General features: G+C 43.8%; 1 protein-coding gene across 1 annotated transcript in view; it reads left to right on the top strand.

Moving 5' to 3' along the window:
* Positions 1–443: 443 nt before the first annotated feature.
* LOC117545744 overlaps positions 444–12,523 on the top strand; it is a 40,146-nt gene continuing 28,066 nt past the window's right edge. Inside the window, exons 1-3 of the mRNA XM_034215687.1 lie at positions 444–509; positions 2,610–2,763; positions 2,939–3,558. Coding sequence (XP_034071578.1) covers positions 2,729–2,763; positions 2,939–3,558 — 655 coding nt within the window. The 5' untranslated portion in view covers positions 444–509; positions 2,610–2,728. The remainder of the gene's footprint in view (positions 510–2,609; positions 2,764–2,938; positions 3,559–12,523) is intronic.

Raw genomic sequence — 12,523 nt, forward strand, 5'->3', positions numbered from 1 at the left:
CAGTCACGTGTGGGGACTCACTGCCCTTATGGGGACAAAATGGAGGTCCCCATAAGGGGAATCATTCATTTTAGGGTGAAGACTTGGTTAAGTTTAGGATTAGGGTTAGGGTAAGGTTAAGGGTAAGGGTTACCCCCTAATCCCACCAGGAGCGTCTGCGCTGCGTTGCGCTGCGGCTGCGGCGTTTTTAGCGATCGCGGCCACTCTAGTCAATGGGTGCTATTCCACCAGACACGCTGCGTCCCAGAAGCTCCTCGCCGCAAGGAATTTCAAAAATATAGGATGAATCCTATTTTTGACGCGGCGCAGGCAGGAAGTGGAACATTCATCCGGCCCAGGCCCATCCCCCAAATAAACTCGTGTTGCAGACCCCCTTTCACAACACGACACCCAAAATGGACGAAGAGCGTTTAATCATCGAAGTGGAAAAACACACCATCAATACTACAAAGACAACGTCAGAAAGGACAAGGTCTGGTGTTTAGTCGGTGGAGTTATTGGAGTGGAAGGTAAATATTAATGTTTTAAAGTTAATGAATACTTGTATGTACAGTACAGAGCCATTCAGTAGTTTAACATGTTGTGAAAGTCATTAAAAAAATTAGTAAACTTGCACTTCACAAGAAAGTAAGATCTTATTTCCTATATCCAAATATAAACATATATATATATATTTATATATGTATGTTTATATTTGGATATAGGAAATAAGATCTTGTGTATTGACTTCAATCCTGTGTCTCATCTGTATGCATGATTGATTCTGTTAAATGCAATAACTCTATTAAATAACAACTTTGTTTTAAGCTGTGGAATTTCAAACACAATATAAATACAAAATCATATAATATATATACAGTATATATATATATATATTTATATATGTATATATACTGTATATATATTATATGACAGAAGGGGAAGCATCATGTTAATTACAACCCCCAACATCCATATGATAATTGCCTGACAATGGTCAGAGCGACACCCTTCTGTCTGAGAACATTTTGTAAAAACCTACATGCATACATTCCCATCATATATATTGTTATATACTGTTTTTTTAACTATACTTTAGCTTGTGAATTTTGCCCAGGGATCAATAGTTTTGTTTAACCCATTATAATGATAATATATTTTAATATTCAATTTATTTTGTATTAATTTTAAAGTATAGCTATCAGAAAAATGTAAAATGAAGAAATAATATTTCCCTCTGAGGTGTATTGTAGTAAAACAGGAAATTATATTTCACAAGTGCCATTGTACAATAGTACAGTAATTCATCAAATATAGGGCTACTACATTTTGATTTGTAATATTTTTTTACATCATTGAAAAAACAAACTACCCATAGTATAACCTTGTATTTATAGTCAGATAAATTGTGAGGACAGACAAGAATAATTTGGCAGACATTTGTCAGACAAAACTATTTATTATGAAATGTATTATCAAAAAAATACATAATAACATAGGATATTAAAAAATAAAGAACAGTTTTTTACAAATGCAACAATAACCTGTCTTTGGGAGTACAACAACTAATACTTTTTTGCTTTTTCCAAATTCTCTGGAATGAAAAAACACATCTTTCAATCATTTTGTCAGTGTAGTAACTTTTGTGTGTTCCAGTAATCACACCATCCTGTCCTGCCAGGACACACTGCCCTCAGGAGAGTTGAAGAATGTGCAGAAAGCCTCCCTCACATTACAGGCCTCTCTTGATGCCCTGTTTCCTCCCATGTTTCTCACTGGTGTCATGTGTCTCCCCTGCTGCTCTTCCTCATCCAGCAACCTCTGGTTTTCCACAGGGGCCAGCAGGAAGTTGTGTAGGATGCATGCAGCCACCACAAGCTTGTCCACGTTTTTCGGGTGCAGGTTGATGTGACGATGGAAGATTCTCCACCTGGAAGCCAGAATGCCGAAGGCATTTTCCACCACCATCCTTGCTCTGGAAAGTCTGTAGTTTAAAATCCTTTTTTGTTGAGTGAGGTTCTTTCCAGGGTATGGTCTCATCAGGTATGGCTTGAGTGGGAAAGCTGCGTCACCTACCATGACGAATGGCATCTCACCCAGGTGAGCAGCACCAGGTAGAGAGGTACTGGTTGGAACATGAAGTGTTCTGGCCTCCAGTCCTTTCCCCAAATCCGATCCGGCATACACCCCGCCATCACTTGTTCTTCCGAAGTCCCCCACTTGAATCACTCGGAACCTGTAGTCAGCATCAACAAGTGCCAAAAGCACTATGGAAAATGTCTTCTTGTAGTTGAAGTACTGACTCCCAGACCGTGGTGGTGCTTGGATGACGATGTGCTTTCCGTCTATTGCTCCCAAGCAATTTGGGAAATTCCATTTTCCCCAGAATCCTTGTGCAACCTCCTTCCACGTGTCTTCTGTTGGCCTGGGTAGGAACCTCTCCATCATCATTTTTTCAATGGCTGCACACACCAAATGGACAGCGTCTCTCACAGTAGTGCATCCTTGGCGATAGCTGAATGCTAGGCTGACCAGTGAGTCCCCGGAAGCCAAGTATCTGTGAAGGGAAAAACAAGCAAATAATTAAAAGTGATATCATTTTATTAATCGGAATCTATTCTTTTTTTCAGTCGAGGTTTGCAAGGCGAAATGGAAGTCACTGAGGGATGCTTTCGTCAAAACCAGGAAGAAGTCCATCCCAAGTGGATCTGCAGGTGGCTCGCAGAAGGCCTGGAAGTATTCAGACATAATGTCCTTCATTTTGCCATATAAACAGCAAAGGAGGTATGTATGCACATTTTTTTATTTATATAATTTTGTAACTTTGTAATTTGTCATGATGTATTGCAAGGGTATGAAAGAGTTTATTTTAAATTACATAAATATGTTCATATTGCATAAATTAATCCCAGGAACAAATATTTTAATTGATTTCATGTTGTTGTTTCTTTTAATATAGTTCTACAAGCAGCTTGGGAAATCCTTCCCCATTAGAAGAGATAGAGAGAGCATCTACACCAGGAGCAGCATCTGGATATTCAGGCCCACGCACACCCACACCACCTACAGCCCCACCACCTCTGGTACCCACAACCTCTGCAGAGAGGAGGCCCTCTAGGTCCCGTAGCCCCCAGGGATCCACACCAGCAGCAACGGCCCAGCGTTCCACAAAGAGGAGGCCACAGAGCACAGACCTTGGGGAGCAACTAATTTCTCTACTGCAGGAACCTCCAGCCACACATATGCCAGACTCACCACTTGAAGAGTCATACTACTTTGCTCTGAGTCTGGTGCCTCTGCTACAAAGGCTGGACATAGACAGGAAACATCGGGCAAAAATAGCTATTTTAAACACCTTCCATAGTCTTGAAAGAGAGAGTACACAACCACAGGAACATTGGCAGCCAATTTTCCATCCCCCCACGTCACAACACTCCACTCACACCTCCAGGCCAGTAGCCCTTCGGCCAACTGCACCCCAACCCCCACAAGCCCAATCAACAGGGCCATTCACAAAGCTGTTCTCCAACAGTGGCTCTGCATGGCAGGATGGGTCTCAATCAAGCGGCAAACTGTGGGGTAGAGCCGGGAAGCCAATACAGAAGTGCCACACACTGCAATTCATATATTGGCCGATAGGCGATGGCTGCAGAAAGGAGCAATTTCCATAGACCCCCCATGTTAAAATTCCCAACTTTACAGCAGAAAAAAACATGTTTCTACCCCTGGCTCCATACATTTTATTATCGATATAGTTAGATTCCACCTTCATGATTATGGATCTGTGAGTGAATTGTTTTCTAACACGACCCTTTTATTTATATTAGGTCTTAAAGTTTGTGCATAAATTAGGGCGTGGTCACATTGAGTGACGGCTCTGTCAAGTGCCTGCCGCTGTTAGCTTCTTGTCTCTCTGCTAGCTGCTCCGTGAAGCTAGCTACAGGGACTCTGCCTGCTCAGCTCATCCAAGAAACACAACTTGTAGCCGGCCGTGGTTGTTTGTTCTTCATGCTTATATATCGGACTATTGTGACTCGCTCTGCGGTTAAAACAGACGGTGCATGAATGCGGTTTTGCGGTAAGTGAAATTCTAGTGCTTTATTTATGTGTTAATGATTTTAATCAGCTACGTAATGAATGGTAAGGCTTGGGTTAGCATGTAAGCTAGTGGTAGCTACATCGGTGCTAACGATTGTAATCGTAGCCTCCAAGTTAAAATCATAGACTGTATATAAAGGTTACAACGAAATAGACAAGTGTTAAGTGGGATAATACTGTTGAACAAACGGCTTCTGTTTGAGGTTGATAAAATAAGGTTACATCCTTGTAACTTAGAGATATTTTATTATGTAGGTAGAACTGTATGCATCTAAGGTTAATTTAAATTGGCTATGCTCAAGTATGTAGACAAGCTAATGTCAAAGTAGTGTATGGGAAATTAACCTCACAATAAGATGTGTGTATATTACAATTATTAATGTCATATTTCAAGATGATTACTTAGATATTACAATATGGTTGGTTGAGCTGGAGTTCATTATTGAGCTTACACGTTAACGTCACAGTCATCTGAAGAACGAACCCAAACCTTGTTGTTTTTATTAATTGCATTACCAAATGGGTATCAAATAAACAGTAAGCATTGGTAACACAACTTCCAAAGTTACAGTAAAATAAAAAGGACCCTGACTCGGACAATACACAATCCAACATGTTCAACAGAAGAGAATCAGTTATATTGTTTGTACACATGGTACTTTACATATATCTGTTTGTTTGTTTAAGGTGTCCAGGTGATGCAGACAGGCTGGACCAGAGAGTGAGAGACATAACTGGACTCCTCACAGCAGTGAACTTCAGCACAGGTACAAAGACTCTTTTTTCATACTGTACAAAGAATCAAGAAAGATATTGGTTTAAATGAATGAAGTATTGACTTGAATACACTGATATACATTCCATTAAACAATACTAAATACTAGATCACCTACACATCAGTTAAGTTGAGGGTTTTTTTTCCATGCAAAAAGTTACATTTAGATGATAACAAGCAATATGACTTTGTCAGCTTTCTAATTTAATGTATTGAAGGCAAAGATATTTAACACAGTGAGAACTGCTACTATTTATCTCTCAATATTGTCTGAAAAAAACGTGGTAAAAGTGATTCTTTCAGTGAGACAACAGAGCAAGCTTCTACAGTTGCACTACGTTTTGATAACAGTTAAATATTATTTTGATAATAACATATATTTCAATGTTGATGAACTTCATACTGTTCATTCATAATCTGATTGTCTTTGTAGCTCTGTTGAAATAAAAAAAAAAACATTACAATTACAAAATAATTATATCTACAGCCCCTAAACACACAAACACACCGCTTTCATAAATAACACACTTGTTCTGCAATAATATGTTTTATGTTTCCTGTAATTTTTGTTAGGAAAGGACATGCCTGAAAGACAGGACATTTTCTCCTTCTCTGAGGGTCAAGAAGAACATCCAAGAGGAACATTAAAAGCTGATGTTATGAGATTTTAAGACCAGTACAGGACATTCACTAAGAAAGTACTTTTATTGTAAAAACAGTCAGCTGATCGAATGCAGCTATTTCCACATCTACACTCCATCAGCTGATTATTTCTATTTGCCTCACTTTATGAGCTTCACAACATGTACCTTGTTTTGCAACGTCACCAATAAATGGGGCCAATCTTCAGTCAGATGTGAATGTGTAATCTAACATTTTCAGTAAGAATAATGGACAAAAGGAGTGCAAATACAAATACAATTTATTGAAATGTGAACCAAAAGTTAATCAAATGTTTTAAATAAAAAGCACATATGGACAGAAGGTGTAAACCTATTAAATGTATAAGTAAACACATTTAGTCAAATAAAGTGACAGACTAGGCCTGTGCAGTTGGTATCAGCTATGCCCAGCATGGGCTCCTTCATCAGCCCTGGTCCTCCTCGCAGAGGAAAGACCCTCAGTACTCTCCAAACCAACAGACAGGACGTCCATCACACGGAGGTTTCTCCCTGAAGTCTCAGCAGCTCTCTGGACACCATGCTGTCTCAATCCGTCCACACTGAATATGAGAGGGGGAAAATGAAAATAATAAATGCTTAGACAATAAGAAACATAAAGTTGACTGTTGAGTTGCTCAGTTTTTTTAGATTGTCAATACTATTACTGTATAACTAATATCTCAGGTTAAGAGGCACATTCAAATAAAGATTGGTCTTTAAATACATTTTGTCTTTTGAATTGTTTGTCTAAAGTCAAGGATCTAGAACTGGTACTTAGTTTTAATGATACAGTCTGGTTATTATGCTGTTTGGAGGAGGCCTCACAGGTAAGAGCGCTAACTAGCTACCATCACATGTACCTTAGCTTGACTTAAATGTATTAAACGTATAGTTAAGTGATATCAAAATATAAATAACTAATGTCATGCAAACATATTAATATTTGCTTGATTCCAGTGTTGAATTTAGCACAATTGCATACAAACGTTAAGGGGTTTTAAGATTCTGAAGTATTATGCTAAAAGCTCAATAACTTAGATTATTATTTATAGTTTTGCTGAATAGTTTCATGTCCGCTTACCTTAGAAACATAAAATGCGCCGGCAGCGTGCAGATGGGGAGCATGTTAGCTTAGCTTGGTAGCTTCAGCTAGCTCTGGAACTTCCAGCTCGGTGGCAGCAGGTCCCGCCTCTTTGCCCTTATTTGGAGCAGGCTGGAGAAGGCGGGAGTTGAACTCTGGCGTAACTGTCGAGCCGTTAGTGGCCGACTCCGCCTACTAAGGGCTTCACGGCAACTCTGCAGAATCCTATGGGTGACATCACGGACCCTACGTCCATTTATATATACAGTCTATGGTCTCAATATGAAGACTTGTAATACATATTGTTTTTACTGTAAATAGTTCCTTTTTTGTGTTGATTTGCTGTTATTTGATGTTGGTGTTTAAAATGATGTTTTGGGTGATATGTTTCTAATTAAAACGTTTATTATACTTGTGGTCAGTGATTTATACAAATATTCAGAGTTCAACGTTATGTACTGAATATTAGTAGCCAAATTAGCAATCAAAATTAGTTACATTTTACATTATATTAGGAATTGTTGTTACTGCTGACCATATGGACTGATTCATTCCATTCATGTTTTTGATGAATTTGTGCTTGATGTTTTTTAAATGTGATTTTAAATACTTCATGTTCATGTTGTATCACCTCTCTGAAGAACCAGCACCTTACCGTGGTAGAGAGGTTTGTGTGCCCTGATGAACCTGGGGGCTGTGTTGTCTGGAACCTTGTGTTCCTGGTAGGGTTTCCCATGGCAAATTGGTCTCAGGCAAGGGGCCAGACTAAGATTGGTTCAAAAGACCTCATGAAAGACGATACAAGAAGTGAGGATACCCGGCCCGGAGGAAGCCCGGGGTCCCCTTCTGGAGCCAGGCCCAGAAGGAGGACTCGTCGGCGAGCGTCTGGTGGCCGGGCTTGCCACGGAGCCCGGCCGGGCCCAGCCCGAAAAGGCAACGTGGGCAACACCTCCGCTTCTCCGTCCCGCGGGCCCACCACCTACGGGAAACATCAATGGGGTCGGGTGCGCTGCCAGAAGGGTGGCAGTGAAAGCGGAGGGTCTCGACGGACCAGACCCGGGCGACAGAAGCTGGCTTTGGGGACGTGGAACGTCACCTCTCTGGGGGGGAAGGAGCCGGAGCTTGTGCGGGAGGTGGAGCGTTACCAGTTGGATCTGGTTGGGCTCACCTCTACGCACAGCGTCGGCTCTGGAACCTTACTTCTGGATAGGGGTTGGACTCTATTCTTCTCCGGAGTTGCTCAAGGTGTGAGGCGCCGGGCGGGTGTGGGGATACTCACAAGTCCCCGGTTAGGTGCTTCTTTGTTGGAGTTTACCCCAGTGGACGAGAGGGTCGCCTCCCTACGCCTGCGGGTTATGGGGGGGAAAACTCTGACTGTTGTGTGTGCTTATGCACCCAACAGCAGTTCAGAGTATACGGCCTTCTTGGAGACCCTGGAAAGAGTCCTGTATGGGGCTCCTGAAGGGGACTCTTTAATCTTGCTGGGAGACTTCAACGCACATGTGGGCAATGATGGAGACACTTGGAGGGGCGTGATTGGGAGGAACGGCCCCCCTGATCTGAACCGGAGTGGTGGTTTGTTACTGGACTTCTGTGCTAGTCATGGATTGGCCATAACAAACACCATGTTCGAACATAAGGATGCTCATAAGTGTACGTGGTACCAGAGCACCCTAGGCAGAAGGTCCATGATCGATTTCGTTATCGTATCATCGGACCTGAGGCCGTATGTTTTGGACACTCGGGTAAAGAGAGGGGCGGAGTTGTCAACTGATCACCATCTGGTGGTGAGTTGGGTCGAGTGGCGGGGGAAGCCTCTGGATAGACCTGGTAAGCCCAAACGTGTAGTTCGGGTGAACTGGGAACGTCTGGAGGAGGCCCAAGTTCAGGAGGCCTTCAACTCACACCTCCGGCGGAGCTTTTCGGGCATTCCTGTGGAGGTTGGGGACATTGAACCAGAGTGGTCGGTGTTCAAAGCCTCTATTGCCGAAGCCGCGGCGGGGAGCTGTGGTCTCAAGGTCCTAGGTGCCTCAAGGGGCGGTAACCCTCGAACCTCCTGGTGGACACCGGTGGTCAGGGAAGCCGTCCGACTGAAGAAGGAGGCCTTCAGGGATTTGTTATCCCGGGGGACTCCCGAGGCAGTTGCAAGGTACCGACAGGCCCGAAGGGCAGCAGCCTCATCCGTGGCCGAGGCAAAGCAGCGGGTGTGGGAGAAGTTCGGAGAAGACATGGAGAAGGACTTTCGGGCGGCACCAAAGTTGTTCTGGAAAACTGTCCGACACCTCAGGAGGGGGAAGCAGGGAACCATCCAAGCTGTGTACAGTAAGGATGGGACGTTGTTGACCTCAACTGATGGAGTGTTAGGGCGTTGGAAGGAACACTTTGAGGAACTCCTGAACCCGACAACTCCGCCCTCTATGTTAGAGGCAGAGCTGGAGTATGACGGGGGATCAACACCAATCTCCCGGGGGGAGGTCACTGAGGTCGTCAAACAACTCCACAGTGGCAAAGCCCCGGGGGTGGATGAGATCCGCCCGGAAATGCTGAAGGCTCTGGGTGTTGAGGGACTGTCATGGTTGACACGTCTCATCAACGTTGCGTGGAAGTCGGAAACAGTACCGAAGGAGTGGCAGACCGGGGTGGTGGTTCCCCTATTTAAAAAGGGGGATCAGAGGGTGTGTGCCAATTACAGAGGCATCACACTACTCAGCCTCCCCGGGAAAGTTTACTCTAAGGTACTCGAAAGGAGGGTCAGGCCGATTGTCGAACCTCAGATTGAGGAGGAACAATGCGGATTCCGTCCTGGTCGTGGAACGACGGATCAGCTTTTTACTCTCGCAAGGATCCTGGAGGGGGCCTGGGAGTACGCTTATCCGGTCTACATGTGTTTTGTAGACTTGGAGAAGGCGTATGACCGAGTTCCCAGGGAGTTACTGTGGGAGGTGCTGCGGGAGTATGGGGTGAGGGGGTCTCTACTCAGGGCCATCCAATCTCTGTACTCCCAAAGCGAGAGCTGTGTCCGGGTCCTCGGCAGTAAGTCGGACCCATTTCCGGTGAGGGTTGGCCTCCGCCAGGGCTGCGCTTTGTCACCAATCCTGTTTGTAATATACATGGATCGGATTTCGAGGCGTAGTCATGGGGGAGGGGGTCTGCAGTTCGGTGGACTAAGGATTGAACCACTGCTTTTTGCAGATGATGTGGTTCTAATGGCTTCATCGGTCTGCGACCTTCAGCACTCACTGGATCGGTTCGCAACCGAGTGTGAAGCGGCTGGGATGAGGATCAGCACCTCCAAATCTGAGGCCATGGTTCTCAGCAGGAAACCGATGGACTGTCCACTCCAGGTAGGGAATGAGTCCTTACCCCAAGTGAAGGAGTTCAAGTATCTCGGGGTCTTGTTCTCGAGTGAGGGAACAATGGAGCGTGAGATGGGCCGGAGAATCGGAGCAGCGGGAGCGGTACTGCAGTCGCTTTACCGCACCGTTGTGACGAAAAGGGAGCTGAGCCAGAAGGCAAAGCTCTCGGTCTTCCGGGCCATTTTCGTTCCTACCCTCACCTATGGTCATGAAGGATGGGTCATGACCGAAAGAACGAGATCGCGGATACAAGCGGCCGAGATGGGTTTTCTCCGCAGGGTGGCTGGTGTCTCCCTTAGGGATAAGGTGAGAAGTTCGGTCATCAGGGAGGGACTCGGAGTTGAGCCGCTCCTCCTTCGCGTCGAAAGGAGCCAGTTGAGGTGGTTCGGGCACCTAGTTAGGATGCCACCTGGGCGCCTCCCTAGGGAGGTGTTCCAGGCACGTCCAGCTGGGAAGAGACCAAGGGGTAGACCTAGGACCAGGTGGAGGGATTATATCTCTTCGCTGGCCTGGGAGCGCCTTGGGATCCCCCAGTCAGAGCTGGTTGATGTCGCCAGGGAAAAGAAAGTTTGGGGCTCTCTGCTGGAACTGCTACCCCCCGCGACCCGACCACGGATAAGCGGGAGAAGATGGATGGATGGATGTTGTATCAAATGTTTTGATAGTTCAGCTGTAATTCAATTGAATGTCCATTTAATTGAATGCATAATCATTAATTGCTCAGCTAAATAAATCCATACCATATAGAAAAATGTGTTGTCCTTTCAACCCTGTTATCATATTCAACCCCGTCATGCTGAGTTCAACCCTGTTCAACCCCTGTTAGGTTTGTATTCATATTTTAGTGATATGAACTTAATATGAACTTTGAAGTGTTGTATTGTGTTTACAGTGTACAAGATAATCAGACAAAATATGAAACCTAAACAAAATTCTAAGTTGAATGCATATTTTTGATAACATTTGAAGGCCGATGTTGGATAAAGTTCTAATGATCCCCTTTTGCAGCCAAATGGTCTACTAATGGTCTAGAAAAAATCTACTTAATATAGGTGATCCTAAACAAGGGACTTCTGATGATTAAGGTTCAACAAGAATTAACTTGAATATCTTTTTGAATCATATTCACACAGACTCCAAGTTGTCTGTGACGGGGTTGAACTCTGTAGAGTTATATTTGTATTTATTCATGTTAGCAAACTATGGATAAGCTTAAAATGGGAATCATTTGGGTGAAACTGTGAGCTGGATGTGGGGCCTTTTGACATGTGTTTTTGAGGACAAAGGAAGATGGGGGAAGGTGAGAGCATGTCTTGATTTGCATTCAACTTATCTAGCTACAGTGGTTGGGGAAACCTAAGGTCGGAGGTGTCTGTGATATTTGGGCGGCCAATCAATGAGCTCCAAAGGGGAGGATCTGATAACTCCTCCCATTGTCAAAGAGTATAAACAGACACACACGCGGTGTTCAGCCTCTTTCCTCTGGCTGGCTCACGTGCAGGTAAATTCGGGATCCCAGGGATTAACTGTGTTGAATTTGTACTGTATTGATTGTATTGTATTGTCATATTACCATTAAAGTAGATATTGTTTACTTGGTAGCTCTGGATTCCTTCCTGTATTAACCAGCTTGATAGGGACGCGCGGAGATTTGAAAAGCGGACTAGATATCCCTTTTAATCTCTAACAAGTGGTGATCTCGACGTGCCAGATATAACGAAGCTGAGGAAGAATCCAGACGACCAGAAAGTTTAAATGGAATATACAATGCATATTTTACTATGTTAGGAAAGTTATATACAAAACGTGAACGTTGATCGGCAGGTAGACGGAAAGTCCTGCGTAACGTAAATAGAGCAGTTTGGCGCGGATCTGCAGGTAGTTTATTCCTGAGTGGCGTGGAGACGGTGCAGTTTGTTTGGTTGCGAGGTTTGATTCCTGCACGACAAAACCTGGAAACACGATATTTTAGATCGGGTCGCCGTTTAAAACTGGGGTTAAATAACAGACCAAGGCTGAAAGCTAAAAGCCAGAGGTCAGTTATATGTTAAATCGAGGGAGAGCGTTTCCCTTTGTCTGTAAACTTAATTTGAAAAGCTAACGTGGGATAAAGGGCTCTTCACGATCTGTGTTTCATCATTCGAGGTACACTAGCCTGTTGAAATAAACATCACATTATAAAAGCTGGACAAACTGTACGGGGAGTAAATTTGATTTATACCTAAAATACCTGTGTGAGCAATTGTCTGCGGACCTCTGCTGCTGCCATCTAGTGGCTGAAAGGGGATATCACACCCTTGACATTTTTCTGCTGCCATCTAGTGGCTGAAAGGGGGTAGCACACCCTTGACATTTTTCATTACATTGCTGGCCGGTATTGAAGACGGGAAGCACGTTAATAGTAACAACGACAATAGCCCAGTATATTAATTAGAACTGATTTTGGAAAACTGGTACAAAACAATAAGGAATTGACAACGACAGCACCAGGAGATGAGTAAACTCAAGAATCTGTAGAGTGTAAATACATTGTGAAAAACACATTTTACACTCGAACTGTTTGCAGAAAGTA

The sequence above is a fragment of the Gymnodraco acuticeps genome, unplaced genomic scaffold (assembly GCF_902827175.1).
Source record: "Gymnodraco acuticeps unplaced genomic scaffold, fGymAcu1.1, whole genome shotgun sequence".
Lineage (NCBI taxonomy): Eukaryota > Metazoa > Chordata > Actinopteri > Perciformes > Bathydraconidae > Gymnodraco > Gymnodraco acuticeps.